Source organism: Squalius cephalus, assembly GCF_949319135.1.
Source record: "Squalius cephalus genome assembly, chromosome: 15".
Classification (NCBI taxonomy): domain Eukaryota; kingdom Metazoa; phylum Chordata; class Actinopteri; order Cypriniformes; family Leuciscidae; genus Squalius; species Squalius cephalus.
The window spans coordinates 23,864,191-23,881,151 of NC_137136.1; the positions used below are offsets into that span (position 1 = coordinate 23,864,191).

Genomic DNA, 16,961 nt, shown 5'->3' on the forward strand with positions numbered 1-16,961 from the left:
TTTGATCCTCTTGGAATATGAATTTTGGTTGGTTTATTTTTTGACTTTTCACAACATTTCACCCCTTATAGGTTCTCTATTTTGACATGGAAACCTGTCAAACTATTTGGGCCATTCAAGACACTGTGCAAATAGAGTCTTCTTAAGGTGCACTAGACAGGTTGTGTCAATCAACGCAAACCGTGACCAGCTAATCAGCAAAGGAGACCTATGTGAAGAGACTTGGAAACATCAAAACATGGACAGACCAAGAGACAAAGAAAGAGAAATGGAGCCAGCCTCATATGATTGGACTAAGGGTAGGGAGAAATTTCCTGCAACCAGAAGAAAAGATGGAGAGATTGACTGGAGAGAAAGAGACAGGCGGAGAGATGGAGATCGACATGCAAATGGGAAATCATCAGTGTCAGAACATGCTGAATATGGAGACCGGGACAATGAGAGGAGAAAAGGGGACACTTTTCCAAGAATGACAAAACCAAGCAAAGATAGAGATGGAAGGATGCCACTTTCAGAATATAAAAGGGAGCATCACTTAATAAGACAGAAAGACATTTTGTATGAAAATGAAAGAGAAGGGGAAAGAAGGAGATACAGAGAAATGGACACACAGAGTGAAAGAGAAAACACAAGATACAGGGAGGAGTTGAAGAAAAATGAAACGAGAAGGCCCGTGAAGGAGGAGCCAGAGAGACGAAGGGAACGAGAAAAGGAGTTTGACTCTGGAAGGAAAGAAAGAAGGAGAGAAAGTTACCCAGGGGATGTTGACCTTTCAGGTATTAGGGAAAGAGAGACAGACAGAGAGAGAGACAAACTTAGAAAAAGAGACAGAGAAGACAGGTATTATCCTCGACTCATGGAACGAGAGATAGAGAGCGTTTCAGATAGGGAAATGAGGACTGAGAGACAGAGAGAGGGGGAGAGATCTAAGAAAAGAGATACAAAAAGCGAAGGAGACAGTGATGGAGGCAGGGTTAAGGAAAGGAAGAGAGAAGAGGATGCTAAACATGGACACAAACTCTGCAAGAGTGAAGGAGACAGCGATGCAGATCGAAGGGTACACAGAATTAGAGAGAGAGACAGACGCAGAGATAGAGAAGCAGAGAGAAGGCAAGATATGGTGATGCCAAGAGAAAGAGATTATCGGGAAACAGGTTATCGTGATCCAAAAGGGGAAAATTTGGAGCGACTCAGAGAGACGGATAAACTAAGAGATAAAATTAGAGACTCCAAAGAGAAAAGAATGCACAGAGATGCATACTCATACACAACTGAGAGAGTAAGGTATAGAGATGGAGAAAGGATAAGAGAGAGGGATAGGTATTCTGAAAGAGAGATTGAAGAGAGGGAGAGGCGGAGGAGAGAGAACGTAGAGAAAGAGAGAAGTAAAATAGAGAAGAGCAGACAAAGTAGTGAAGAGCTGATTTCAGGAAGTGTTGTCGAGAATGAACAAGGGAGGGAAATAAGAGAGAACCCTAATGACAGAGAACGAGAAAACACTGAGATTGATAAAGAGAAACTGACGGGAAGAACAGAGGAAGAGCAGGAAGTAAAGAGTGCACTGAGGGAAGAAGAGAAGGGTGAACGCTTTGCTGCTGAGAAAGCAGTTACAAAGCAAGCTAAGATCAGGATACGGAAAATGTGGCTGGAACCTCGAAGTGAGAGAAAAGAATCCCATTTAGAAAAGGAGTACACAGAGAGAGAGAGAGCTAGAGAGAGGTACAACCAAAGATACAAAGAAAGCAAGACAACTGGTAAAGAAGAAGAACCTGAGAGAAAGAAAGAAAACAAGAAAAAGAGCCTTGAGGACAAGTATAGAGAACTTGAAAGGGCTGGGGAGTTCATGAGGGATGTGGATGTAGAAAGGGAGGAGAAAAGCATGGAAGAGAACGTGGTTTGTGAAAGTGAAGCCCTGGAAACAGAGTGGCAGATGGAAACAGAGAATGTGACCGATAACATGGAAGAGGAAGGCAGAGAGGAACAGGAAAAAAACAATAGACACGAGGACTTGGGTAATGAGGAAGGAAGTGAGGAAGAATCGGAACCAGAGAAAGACAGAATGATGTCAGCAGAAGATGGATTTGTGACAGTCTCCAGTGGAGGGGATGATGCTGAGGAAGAGAATTTTGAAGACTGCAATGAATTCTGGGATGGCGGAGTTGCTGAAGATGAAACTGCTGAGGGCAGAGAGATCAGAAAAGATGAAGAACTGGAAAACCAAACATCGCTCGAGAGGGCAGATCCTAGGGCTCCAAAAGGACCCCTAAAAGTTTTTTGTGTGATTGGTCAAACCCTTCCCAAGTCCCAAACCAAACAGAATGCATATGTAGATACTACTGTTGAGGAAGCAGCCAATCAGCATTCAAGTCATGATGTGGACAACCAAGGTGAAATGAGCACTGCAAATGCATTTGAAAAGGTTGAACACAGTGAACAAGACATTGAAAGAGCGATGGATGACCTCACTCTTTCTCCTAAGGAAGACAAAGGGGAGGGAACAGAAATTAATGACCTGGCAAAAGAGGGTGTAACATCACTGGAAGGCCAAACGATTATTTCCAGTGAGGCATCAGAACAAGGCACCCAACTCTTCCCAACACAGCCTTCTGAAACTTTAGACCCATGCGAGGATAATGGTCATGGGGCTCCAGAAATTCATATTGAAGACACATTACAAGGAGGAGAAATAGAAGCTACTGGAGAAACCGTGAAGCATTTTGATTCAGATGACACATGGGGCGCAACCGAGGAACGAAAGCGATGCTCTACGGCTCCTCATCTTAGATGGGCCAAGAACGTGGTGAAAGAGATCCTGGGTCTGAATGCGGTGGACACAGAAAATACAAGAGGTAGTGTTACACACATAGACATGCAAACCAACACACAAATAGAGGGTGAGAGAGAAATGGACAAATCAAGGGAAGAGGAAGAACTAACAGAGGGAGGAGAAAGACAGGGAGGGACGGAGAGAGAGTTGAGTGAGGAACAAGAGCGGCTTGATCCTAGTTCTCTCCAGCACATGGTTTCCTTAGAAGGAGAGGCAGACAGGAAGGTAGAAGAACAAGTTTCTAAGAAGAAAGATTTTATAAAGAAAGACGTTCTGAGCTCTAGTAGTTTTCAAGATTTGGGGAATGAGTCTCGCATAAAGAGGCGAGGGTTCCGAAAGGCAGCGGAGAAAACCAAAGAAGATGAAGAGAATCAGAAAGAAGAGGAGGAAGAGGGAGAAGGAATTGGAAGGGACCGCAGGACGAGAATATTCAACATATCAGGTGAGAGGAGAATTAACATAAGAAGGCTAAATTGGACATTCAATGACCCACTTGCTGAACCTATTCTATCAAAGTTAATATACCAGTGCTGTAATGTCAAGTAGAGAGACTAAATGTGCTTATGCAAGAGTATAACACAGAATTCCATGAGTCATCTTCCCATAAATAATTGTCAATATGGGCGGGTCAGGTTTATTTTCCTGTCATGCAATTGAGAATCCTTAACATTTCACTGACAGGTATGTTGAGACTGTTAGATCCTTATTTATATTTTTCAGCCATGGAATTGATTTAAAAATGTCCAAAAATCATATCCAGGGCATGCAGAGCTGTATTAAATGTTTTGGTAACATTTTAGTTTAGGGTCCAATTGTCACTATTAACTAGTTGCTTATTAGCATGCATATTACCAAGATTTTGGCTGTATATTAGTACTTATAAAGCACATATTAAATGCCTTATTCTGCATGACCATATTCTACATCCCTAAATCCCAGTACCTAAACTTAACTACTACCTTACTAACTATTAATAAGCAGTAATTAGGAGTTTATTGAGGCAAAAATCATAGTTAATAGTTAGTTAATATTGAGAATTAGATGTGAATCTAAAGTGTGATCAATGTTTTTAAACAGCGCTTGGATAAAAATATGGCCCCTACATTTTTTCCTGTTGAACATCCAGTTTTTCTATGAAATCTGAAATGATTTGTTACCAGATTTTCAAATGGATTGGTTGTGCTCATAGACACTTTAAAGAAAGAGAGCACAAAATGTCCCAGGCTATGGTCATTTCTATCGTTTTGCTTCACAGTTTTCATTCATATTGACTGTGCCTGACATAATTAGCCAAATACAGATTTTGATGACAACAGAAACATACAACTGATTGTAAACTAGTCCTGAGAAAGGGTCAACTTTTAGGACTATTTTAAAGAAATTCGTGTACTTTTTTTGTGTGTGTGGTCTCATTTTAATAGCCTAGAAGCTCCTGGGGATTCTTGCGGGGGGTTGGAGTCATGACCACTCAAGACTCCTTAAACAGCAGCATTTCTTGGAAGAGGCAGACTTATGAACTGCCAGATTTCCGTTGTTTCACAAACTAAACCACTCTCATGTAATAACTAACAAGTCCTCCCACAGTACCTTTTCCTGTTTTTTTCTTCAGAATTTTTTTTTTGATTGCAATAGGGTTATTATTAGTTTATTGCCACATTTCCATTAGAGCTGTTGGATTGCATCAGAGGTCTTACAGTCTAGTCTATGTTCAGTTATTCACTGGAAAGCAAGATTTTGAAGCGTTTCCTTATGTACAACATGTGTTTTGCTTGAGTTGACATATTGCTTGTTTTCGGCTGCTTAAATTCTAATTCCATCTTGGTTAAGGGAAGATTAAGAAGTATGTTGCCAAATAAAAACTTTGTGTTATGTGCTGATTTCTGTGTTTTGGTTGTTTAGATGGTGAGGAGGATGAATTAAGTTCCACCTGGAGTGAAATGGATCTAAGGTAGGAGAACCAGACTTTACAGCATGTATACTGTATGTCCCATATTCCAAAATAGGGGTTACCAACCACATATAGGGTCTTAATGCAGTCCATCACCTCTGGCAGTATTCTGTATGTGGAAAGTCTTACAAATGTCCATAATATCTCAGTTATCATTTGCTCTCTCTCTCTGTCTTACTTTCAGAAAACTTGGGAGGTCAAAAAAGAGGAATTCTAAATTCTTTAGTAAGTGTCTGTTTTTTTCTTTTCTTGTTATGCAACACATGGCTGATCTTTACATGTACATGACAATGTATATGTACATGGTTATAACAGATGATTAGTATTTTAAAGTTCATTAAAACATTACAAAGACACATACAAATCCATTTTTTTGTTGACATGACGAACCATTTTACGTGCCCCTCTGTACTTATTGTACTGTAGTGTACATAATATGATTGTAACTGGCTTTAATGTGCAAAATCTATGGTTGTTTATGGGTTACAGTTAAGATGTTCAGAGCAGTGAAAGTTTTGTCATTCCTAACTATGCTACTTTGCTAGGCCTCAAGGCAAAGAACACGTTTGTGCTTGCACATCACTTGGAACTGCAGATAAACAGCTGCAAATACTAACTTAGTATTACAAAAAAAAATGTTTTCATGGATGTTTGTGCTTGTACATCTTTTTTAGCTATTTTAATTTACTGACCTGCTGTACTTGTTCGCAAACTACTGTACTCTGACCTCTTGTGATTTTCTCTAAACTAATGTTTCTCAACTGGTGGATAAACTGGTTTAGCTTTTTGTTCCTGCCTTTTGCTGTATCTAACTAGACATGATTTTATGATTATAATTGTATTATTTGCCATTGTTTTTCTTTGTAACCCCAGTCTGTTCTGGGGAGGGTTGTGGAAAGCAGGAAAAAAACAATGCTAAATCCAAATAATACAAAATGCAACTAAACATAAAGTTATGCATAGTTAAATAATTTTTTTTTTAAATTGAAACAATTTAAAACAAATTAAATAGACTTAGTCATGTTTTAAAGGCAGGAGAAAACACTTCCCATAATTTTGGTGCAAATTCAGCTGTTTTTTGGTAAAGGCTATGCCTAATCCCAGCATAGGCAAGTTGCATGACATGCCCTCATCCTCAAAAACCATGAACAAAACAACCCAAGGTGAAAGATATTACCCAGTCTGCATTAAACACGAGATCACTTGCAATGAAAATAAACATGGCTGGTTTGTGCCAACCACAATGTATTTTGTACGAATCATTGGTTGCTTATGAAGTTCCTGGTAATATTAATAAATGGCATTGCTTGATTTTAAGGACATTTTTTTATTTTTTTATTTTAGTACCTCACTGTTAAAAGTGCCTTAAAATGAAAGTCCCCCTGTAGTCAGTAACTGTATCCCTTAAAACTCAACTTTGATCACCAAAATGACATATTTAAACGTTTTTTCCTTTAAAAATGTCTTCATGCCTTAAAATAGCTTGAATGTAACTCTACACCCTTGCCTCATTTAGTATATGCAGTTCTGTAAATATGCAAATTAGCCACGCCTCCACTCACTCACACCAGCTCAAAGATCCACTCGTTGACGATCACACTTTGGTTACAAGGTAGTTTGTGACGTCAGAGACACCAGCGATTTTAAAGAGCAATTTTGGGACTGTCTTTGGTTCACTGCAGTTTTAAGGAGAAAATACTCAGCAATGGTGCTGACATATGAATTTGCACATGGTTTGTCTTTAAGCATATTAAAAACACCACATAGACATAAACAACATTAAAAACTTGATTTTCACCACAGGGGGACTTAAAGTAAATAAACCAATGGGTTTTCCCATTTTTTTTAAAGTTAAGTCAACTGATCACTTTTTACAGTGATATCCAATATAAAATGTGGTAAGATTTTCTAGTCAAGAACCACTGCTCTAGAACCATATAGATGATGATATCTCTGTCTCTTTCTCTTGCAGACTCTCAGTTGTATCAGGAATACAGTGAGGTGGTCCAGAACCGAGAGATCCTGCTGTCTCATACCGATTCTATGTCAATAAGTGGAGATAATCTCAATATCCGTTCATCTTCTTCTCCAAATCATTCCCCTAAGCTATCACACAGACCTCTCCCACCTCTCCCTCCAGTCATCCTACATCCCCACACTCTGTTTCAAACCAACCCCTTTAAAAGTCTTAATGTGCCTCAGCAATCCATAAACAGACCCCCTTCCCCTCACCTGTCCATCTCTGCATCCTCACCCACACTGTGGCAGGAGCTCCCGGGAGTGAGGAGCAGCCCAGATTTTGGGGAACTCACTGAAGATGCGAGACGTCTGCAGGAGGTAGAATTATTGATTCAGTATCACCTAACATTGCCATAAAACGTATTTTGACACACTAAGGGGCATTTACACGACACCGTTTTCAACTAAAAACGGAAAACTTTGTATGCGCTTTATTATTTACATGATAACAACGTTTTGGCCTGAAAACAAACTTTTGAAAACGGGTTTCAAAGCGCAAGTTTTTGAAAACGATTACAATTATAAAAATTCTTTACAATTATAAAACGGATAGTTCCGGTCCTTGATTCTGATTGGTTGAGCCGCGTTCGAAGCCGTTGTAAATTACTCAACAAACACACACCTGTGACCGCATTACATAGTGCGCAACTGCCGTTTGTGATTCTTTGTTGCTGCATGTGTTGCTTAGCAACCTCTTTGGAACAACATTGCTTGGCAGAGGAATAAATGTGTTATAACCACTGATCTATATAATGACATTCTATATAGATCAGTGGTTATAACGTATATTTTTTGGTGCTGGTGTTTATTTTATGAATAAAATAAATATGATAATGAATATTTTTATGGAGTAACCGTTTTATAAAAGCAATAAGCTGTGTTTTACAGTGGATTTAGAACAGCTAAGGGGCATTTCACGACGCTTCGCGGGGCTTATTGCTTAAATTGACATCGCCAACTACTGGCCTGGCAGCAGAATAGAGCGAATTAATCGTATTCGCGGATCCATGTGATCATTTTGACAACATTGTCATCTGTTCGCGAAAAATACAAAGGATAAACTTTCCCGCTTTTAGTACATCGTTGTTGTGTGTGTGCCCTAAGTAATAAACTTAAAAATATATGAATGCCATTATGCTAGATAATAACGTTTCAAACCAAGTGCCATATTTTAAAGACAAAGCACAGGCATGCTTTTCAACAAAACAGTCATCTTGGGGGGAACTGAAGTGAAGTCACTTGTTTACAGAAAAGAATCCACTATGATATTTTGTTATCAAACGCCATGAAATTCATACATATTTAAGCTTGACTTAAGTGTCCACTGTATACACTATCTGGACAATATGGAATTCTGTTTCTGCCCTCATAGTAAAAATAACAAGGCAATTGTGAAAAAAAGGTTTGTCAATAAGATATAAAACAATATTGTGAGATATTTACTAGTAAGGACATAACCATAAAGAATCTGTATTTTTCAGGTGAGGTTTGAGGTCGTGACCTCTGAGGCATCATACTGCCGCAGTTTGGACATCGTAGTGGAGAACTTTGTCATGTCCAAGCAGCTCAATGTTATCCTGTCTTCACAAGACAAAAACTGGCTGTTCTCCAGGCTAAATGATGTTAGAGCCATCAGTCACAGGTTAGAATCATGTCACTGAACAATAACAGAATCACTGAAGAAAAACGTTCAGTTCTCTACATCTGCCGTGTGTGCTGCTGACACCATTTGACAACTTTGACTCCCTAAATGTGCATGAAATCTGCAGCCAATCGTTTTCCAGCTGAACTCTGACAACACCCTGGAGTCAGTTCTAAAACGTCTGCTCTGAAATCTGAATTATGCCACTAATAAATGCTTCTTTTAATTTAGGTTTCTGTCTCACCTGGAAGAAACAGTAGAGAAGGACATAATGAACTTTACCGTCTGCGACATCATTATCAAACACTGTCCACAATTCCGAAACGTCTATGTGCCATACCTTACCAACCAATCATATCAGGACAAGACATATCAAAGATTAATGTGAGTATTTGTTTGCAATTGTCTGAAGTGGAAATGTGCTTTTCTTCGTTTATTCTTGTCCATACGATTTCTTTGATTCTTTCCACCATCTCTCATAGGGACGAGAGTCATGAATTCCGTAGAGTTGTGGAAAAGTTACAGCGTAACCCGGTTTGCCAACGACTGCCTTTACGATCTTTCCTCATTCTGCCGTTCCAAAGGATCACTCGCCTCAAACTGCTAGTGCAGGTAATGTCGTCATCGGTCCTGTTTAAATCTGCCTCTCACATTCTTCATCTATATTCGATTGTTGTCCAAATAAGCCAATAGTATATCAGCATGATCATCGATGCTCTCTTTTCTTTATCGGTAGAATATAGTAAAAAGAACCGCTCCAAAGACCAAGGATGAAGCACAGGCCATTAAGGCCATGAAACTACTTGAAAAGGTGAGACTGCTCTTTATGTACTTGAAACAATGTGGTTATGTCACCCACATCTCTGCATTGGAATTTCTTATCAGTTATCTCAGTTTCTCTCTCTTACCACTGTCCCATGCTTCTTTTGTTGCTTTACAGATGATCCAGGAAAGTAATGAAAGTATCTCTCAAATGAAGAACATTGAGTCACTTGTGACTCTCAATGCCAAAGTTGACTTTGAGTGTAGGGTGAGCATGACGCATTAAGCAACTTCATTTGTGCTGAATGCCAAATAAATAATGATATTTATAATAATGTATTTTATTTGTGTCTGTTAGACTCTTCCATTGATCAGTCAGTCCCGCAGACTGGTACGAGAGGGCCCTGTGACTGAACTGAGAGACTTTTCCCTGAGAGACAGGGAAGATGAAAGAAGTGTTTACATGCACCTTTTTAACGACTATCTCCTGCTCTCTTTGTGGAAGGAGTATGTTTGACCTTCATTAACATCCATTTTTCAATTGTCATTCATATTCTTTGAAAAATTAAATATTTATGCTGCATAACTTTGCTAACTTCCTTTTTTCAGAGGGGGTAGGTTTACAGTTATCGACCATGTTCCTGTGTCAGAGCTGCGGGTTGAGAACTGCAGGTTTAAACTGCATTCCTTACAGAAAAACCTGTTCCGTCTGCACATGTCGCAAAAAGCCCTGCTTTTGAAGACAGAAACCCAGTAAGTCTCATCCAATGGCTGCCGTGTGCGCATGCCAGTGAAGTCCACAAGGCTGTAGGGCAGGGGTGTCCAGTCCTGCTCCTTGGGGGAACCTTCCAGCAGAGTTTAGCTCTAGCCTTATGCCGAGTTCACATTGCACGATTTTCAAAGTCTTCAGATCACTGTTCTTTTCACACTGAACGACTATCTGGGGTAGCATTCAGTTGCTGATGTGTGCACATTGCACAATGGATCAGAGACATGGGGTTACACATTGCATGATTTTACAATAGGAAGAATCGCAGACAACTTTGTCTGGTCCGCAAATCGCCCCCTAAACCCTCATTCACTATTCCCTACGTTAGTTTACTAATACAGTTCAATTGAAGGAGTGAATGAAAACGTGTGAGCGAATTCAGACAGCTGTTGAGCGTACATCAGTTGTACACTCGTTATTGCAGTGCAATGTGGGATTGAAGGAGTGCACTCAATAACGTCCTCTATGGTTTCAGACACCACTAAAAATGGCTGTCCATTTTTTTTTTTTTTTTACATTCGCATGGGGTATTTTTTCAGGCAATTCGAAAAAAGGAATATTTTGAAAAACTGAAATGGAAACACCTGGCATACATAAAAGTCGACCGTTCTTTAATGTTTGGACAGAACACTACCAACATCCGTTGCCATGATTTTTGGAATGACTTATCGAGAGAGGAAAAAGTCGCATAACATCGGTTAATGAAAACGGCGTCATTCTGAATTCGTTTTTTTTATCAACATTTAGAAAATATTGCAAAAGTTTTGCGCTAATCTGTAATGGAGTTGTGAAAACGGTGACGTCATGTGCATGTGTATAACATGTTTAGTCTATAGACCTTATGTAGCTCCGCCCCTTTTCAGTGCTGCGCTCGTTGTGTTCTGTCTTCCGCTTTGTATTTCCACAGCATGAAGGTAAGATCTTACAGATTTATGAATGATACGCTCGTTTTAAAATCTTCCCGGTCTGCTTCAAACATTACAAAGCTCATGATATCTTTCGATAACTCTTCAATAAGTAAATCCACTTCACCAGCTAATTACACTCTGACAGCGATGCCATATAAATTCACAGAGCTACGCAAAACCGGAAGTTTAAAGATAAAAATCTAAAGATGGCTGTGCGCTCGTTTTCGCGGATCCATTTGACAACATTGTCTATAAGCGAAAAACACGAAACCTTTCCATTTTTGTCGTCATCAAACGTACCCTACATTAAACAAACTCAAACTAGCTCTTTAGGATCACTAGAAACTTTCATGCAAATGTGTTGGAGCTAAACTCTTCAGGAAAGTGGCCATCCAAGAGAAGAATTGGACATCCCTGCAGTAGGGTTTCGTCATTTGTAAAATTTGTCACTTGGAAAACTTTATTGCATAGCATATATGAAGTTCAGTCAGGCAGTCTATTGTTTTGCTATCTGGTTGAGCAGAATGATGCATAACTAATCTGTACCCATCTTCTCTCAGAGCTGATAAATTGCGCTGGATATCAGCACTCTCACGTCCTTATCCTGAGATTGACTTCGGTGCAGTTCAGGGTATGTTCCACTTCCTGCTCTTGCAATTTCAAAATAAATATTCTAATGCTAACAATATGAATTTCTCTCTTTTCCTATTTGCAGACTTTTCACAAATGCAGTGCATCAGAGCCTTTGTCGCCCAGCAGCCAGATGAACTCAGTTTAGAGAAAGCTGACGTTCTGTTAATTCACCAGCAGAGTAGTGATGGTGAGTTATTTGATGGTAGTCTTTCTAAAGCATCATGAATATAATTTATTTGTCTATCGCTACATCTGAGGCCAGCTCAGTTTGGTTTCTACAACAGTACACTACCACATGCAAAACATTACTATTGAACATTACATCATTTAGATTAATGTACAGTTACAAGGCCAGTTCTTCTGGAGCAACCTAAAGTTAAAAGGTTAGTTCACCCAAAAATGAAAATTCTGTAATTATTTACTCACCCTCATGTCGTTCCAAACCTGTAAGACTTTCGTTCATCTTCAGAACATGTCATGCTGGTGATGTACAGAATTGCCTGCATTGGCCTTTTTGTATAGTACATACAGTTATTGTCTAGTCTTGGAACTTCCACTGGAAGTATATAACCAACATTATGAGACTTATGAGACTAATCTCTACTGTTGATGCAGAAGAGATTTTGGGGAACTAGTAATATAAGCTGATGTTGTTTTAGAATTCTGCAGTGTAGACCATGAATAAAAATGGGACAATTCTTTGTAGTGGTCTATGATCCAAGAACCTTCTCCTAAGCTTTTTCAAGTCAGTTCATGTACTGTAGATCATATTCATCATCTATACCAATGTATGGGGTAAGTGACCGTCCACAAATTTAGAGCAACATCTTTTGGCTTAGTTCTACTAAGAACTACTACTAAAGACCTCCAGAACATAGTCTGGAAAATGCCTTAAGCCTATTTGCGATGATTCTACAAGTCCTAACAACATTTGCAAAGGTTCACTGGCTCTTATCTCGCCTGGTCAACTAAAATAGACTATCAAGCATTGTCTGTTTCCCTGCTCCACCGGTTGAATTGAATGGTCTTGTCCTCAGCAGATCATTGCACAGCTATTTGCTTCAAGCCATCTAGATCAGTGTTTTACAACCCTGTTCCTGGAGCCTACTCCCAACAGTGCACATTTAGGATGTCTCCCTTATCTGACATATCAAATCTCTCCTAATGGAGGAATGGGCAACTTCAGTCCTGGATGGCCACTGTGCAGAGCTTAGGTCCATCCCTAATCAAACAAACCTGCCTGTAATTTTCAAACAATCCTAAAGAGTTAGGTTTCAGGTGTGTTTGATTGAGGATTGAGCTAAAAGGTAATCACAAGAGCGATTAGAAAGCCGTCTGCTCTCTAATCGCTCACGCTGTACTTTGATGTCATACACCGATTGGTCTGTGCAGCACAGATTCAAGTCGAACACCTAAATTCTGCAGGACAGTGGCCCTCCAGGACCAGAGCTGGCCAACCCTGCTCTAACGTGATGGTGAATTGAATCTGGCCTGTTTGATTAAAGGGTTAGTTCACCCAAAAATGAAAATTCTGTCAGTAATTACTCACTCTCATGTTGTTCCAACCCCGTAAGACCTTCGTTCATCTTCGGAACACAAATTAAGATATTTTTTATTTAATCTGAGAGCTGGCTCACTCCTTCATAGGCTTCTATAGACGTTATAACTTGCTGGCCCAGAAAATGTATTAAAGACATCGTTAATATAGTCCAAGTGACTACAGTGGCTCAATCTTAAGTTTATAAAGCGACGAGAATACTTTTTGTGCGCAAAAAAACCCCTAAAATAACGACTTTATTCCACTATTCATTTCCTTCTCTCTGGGCCTCGAGTTTTTTCACGTAGTATAACTGCGCAGCGCTTCTGGGTTGTACGTCACACGCATCACACACATGACCAGTGTCGGCCTACTAGTGAGCCTACGTGTGACGTACAACACAGACGCGCTGCGCAGTTATACTACGTGAAAAAACTCGAGGCCCAGAGAGAAGGAAATGAATAGTGGAATAAAGTCGTTATTTTAGGGGTTTTTTTGCGCACAAAAAGTATTCTCGTCGCTTTATAAACTTAAGATTGAGCCACTGTAGTCACTTGGACTATATTAACGATCTCTTTAATAGATTTTCTGGGCCAACAAGTTATAATGCCTTAGAAGCCTATGGAGGAGTGAGCCAGCTCTCAGATTTAATCAGAAATATCTTAATCTGTGTTCCAAAGATGAACGAAGGTGGGTTTCAATCCTGGGCTGTGTTCGAAATCACCCCCTATACTCTTAAATAAGGCACTATTTGAGGGAAGAGCCATTTGTGTGGACGTCATCGAGTGCATTTATTCAATCCCATAATGCATCAGAATAACAAGTGTACAACTGATTTACACTCAACGGCCAGAGAATACCCATAATGCACTGTGAGGGTTGAATGAATTCCCGGGTCTCGCCAGAATATGGCGCCCGCCGGTGAATCATCCATTTTCTAAATCGCTGGTCCAATGTGGCTACAGTGTAATATCATAATATCATCCAGGTATAACATTTTTAATTGATTATTTAATTGTTTACTTAAAGTTTGAATACAGATTTTCCATGTCAGAGTTCACAATAAATCTATTCATTACTACTGGAGCTACCATTAAACAGCAAGCACAAACTGCAAAAGCGGCAGTGCTTTCAGCGCACGCAGTGTCCAAATTTGCTCACTCGTTTTCATTCACTCCTATATTAGTGGAGTAATGTTGGGAATAGTGAACAAGGGTTTATGGGGTGATTTTAAACACAGCTCCTGGGGTCCCATCACTCTGCATTTTGTTGTCACCCTTATTTAACACCTCATTCAGAGCATCAGCTCATTTAGGCATTTAGGCTCCTTTAACTGAACTAAGTGGCTGTGTCCGAAATTGCGTACTCTCTTGAGTAGTAGGTACTTACATTAAATAAGTGATTACTTAGCAACCACTAAAAAAGTACTTTCTATATGTCCAATCCTGCTCGGAGGGCCACCTTCCTGCAGAGTTTAGCTCCGACACCTGCCTGGAAGTTTCTTGTGATCCTAAGGATCCTAAGGCTGCGTCCGAAATCGCATACTCTCTTGAGTAGGTACAGTACTTATTTAAAAAAAATAATTACTTCATGACGTTTTTATAGTATGAAATTAATGTGTGTTAGTATAAATGTAATTCAGATGTTCTACATCTGCCATGCTGTCATTATCATGTGACCTACCAGCGTCAGTTATGTCCTCTCCCGTGGCCTCATGGTATAGTAAAGTATGCACACTGCAGAACCTCGCCGGTAGTAGGTCATCCGGGTCATTTTTGCCTACTCTTTTATGAGTGCTGTGAATTCGAACACTTCTTTTGTCACATACTGTATGTGATTTCGGGTGCAGCCCTCGATTAGCTAGTTCAGGAGTGTTTAATCAGGCCTGGAGCAAAACTCTGCTGGAAGGTGGCCTTGCTGGAGCAAGACTGAATGCCCCTGTTGTAGAACCCCTGTTTGGTCATCAGGTGTGATAAACATTCTTTCACAACTAGATTTCATTCCTAATTGCCAGAGTTTATGTAAACAGGCATATTCGCCCACACACTGATTATGATATAATTGTAGTACTGAATCTGATGAGGTGTCCTGTACAGTGTCACCTGATGGAGTTTGGGTTCCTTGCCTTTGGCTTGCTTAGTGGGGGTTTAAAAGACATAAATTAAATACACTTATTCAGCAATATTATCGATATGACTGTACTGACACTATCAGCTGAGAACAAAACTTGAACTGAATTGAGCAGGATGAATTGAACTCATTTCATAATTGACTAATTTTACAGCACTAGAAATGAATCAACACTGACTTGAGTTGAATAATATTGTCTTCTGTAGAGTTGCTTTACAGCAGAATTCGTCCATGAGATTGTTTACATCATTGATTGTTATTTATTTTCCTAAGTGAAGCTACTTTGAAACAATCTGTATTGTATAAGCGCTATGTAAATAAAGGAGACTTGACAATACTGATAAATGAATTAATACTCCACTGAGCATACTGTATGTTTATTCTTAGGAACTACTGCCAAAACCAGTTCCTATTAGAAATGCCAGGCATGATGTTAATGTTGTGTTACAAGCAGACATATTGAATTGCAAGTGGATGTTTTGACAAAAATTCCTTTAATGGAATTCTCTCCCTTTCCTTCAGGCTGGGTGGAAGGAACCCGTCTGTCAGACAGGCAGCGTGGATGGGCCCCCGAGTCTCACCTGGAGACAATAGTCAGCGACAAAACAAGAAAGCGCAACCTGCTGGACACCATGAAAATTGCTACAGCTGCGTTGTGAAGCCATATGTACATTCTTCAAGGTTCTCAGGCAGACTTATTTTACCGCAGTTTTTTAGTGTTGCTTTCAAAGCCTTGTGTAAAAAGACCTTCAAGAACTTTGGACTTATGTGGGAAGTTTCTATTTATTTTGTGGATATAATCGAGCTGATAAGGGTGATGCGGGCACCCATGTCAGGGTACTCCACACCCTGAGAAAGACTCTTGGATGATGCCGAATTGTGCCAACAGAGCTCCTTGGATATCTCAGGATTTCTTGCAAATGGCACCGCCAAATGCAGTACCTGCTCCAAATGAGCATCTATGCAAAGTGTTTATGTATGCATCATGTAAAGACTGTCTTATAATTTGGAAGTGGGGTGTCACTCTAGACAGAAAATCAGACCACCGTCCGTTTTCCTCTTTATGAGTGAGTTGTCTCACTGAGGAGAGCAAGGACAGCTGGATATAAGACTCGGTGAGAAATAGGGTTCTTTTCAACATGGAATATAAATTCTGTCTGACTGCAGACTCGTGGAGAAAGAGGAGTTTGTTGTGCTCCAGGACACAAGATGCTAAAAGGACAAATTTTAACAAATTGTGAACTTTTCCTTTAAAAAATTGTGATAATTTTATTCAAGATCATGAATTATACATGGCTACTTAAAATAGGATGGAACACCCAAGCTTATAACAATGTACATAATTCCTACAATGTACATAATATAGGTTTTTAACTTTAAAGATATAAAGTATTATGTTTTCAGGGAATAATGCCTTCCTTGTTCAAACAAAGTGGCATATAAATGTAATATGCTTTAAAAAATAAACTGATCATTTGTTTCCTGAAAGAACATTTCATAGTTTAGCAGTTGAGATTTTTAGTCTTATCAAGTGCACTTTGATTTTTACTTGTAATTATGCAAGACCTCAAGGAATATGCAATCAGAATGAAAGAGGCACAGGATTCAGTAGGAAATCAAATGTTTTAGTGTCATTTACAATACGCAGAATCAATACGAATTCATTTCAGAAATGTTTCTCTCAGTATGACAAGAAAAGACCAGACCATAAACAGCTTCTTGGCTACATGGAGAGAGAGAGAAGAAAAAAAAACATGACAGTGAAAATGGCTTTACGATCAACTGA

General features: G+C 39.5%; 1 protein-coding gene across 1 annotated transcript; it reads left to right on the plus strand.

The window, feature by feature from the left end:
- The first annotated feature begins 97 nt into the window (after window positions 1-97).
- On the plus strand, window positions 98-15,919 carry arhgef5 (Rho guanine nucleotide exchange factor (GEF) 5). The gene is made up of 14 exons (XM_079894817.1): window positions 98-3,269; window positions 4,727-4,775; window positions 4,960-5,000; window positions 6,748-7,112; window positions 8,276-8,436; window positions 8,668-8,820; window positions 8,919-9,048; window positions 9,173-9,247; window positions 9,377-9,466; window positions 9,557-9,705; window positions 9,808-9,951; window positions 11,436-11,506; window positions 11,591-11,695; window positions 15,698-15,919. The coding sequence occupies exons 1-14, from the start codon at window positions 239-241 to the stop codon at window positions 15,832-15,834; spliced, it is 4,701 nt and encodes a 1,566-aa protein (XP_079750943.1). The 5' UTR covers window positions 98-238; the 3' UTR covers window positions 15,835-15,919.
- Window positions 15,920-16,961: the final 1,042 nt, after the last annotated feature.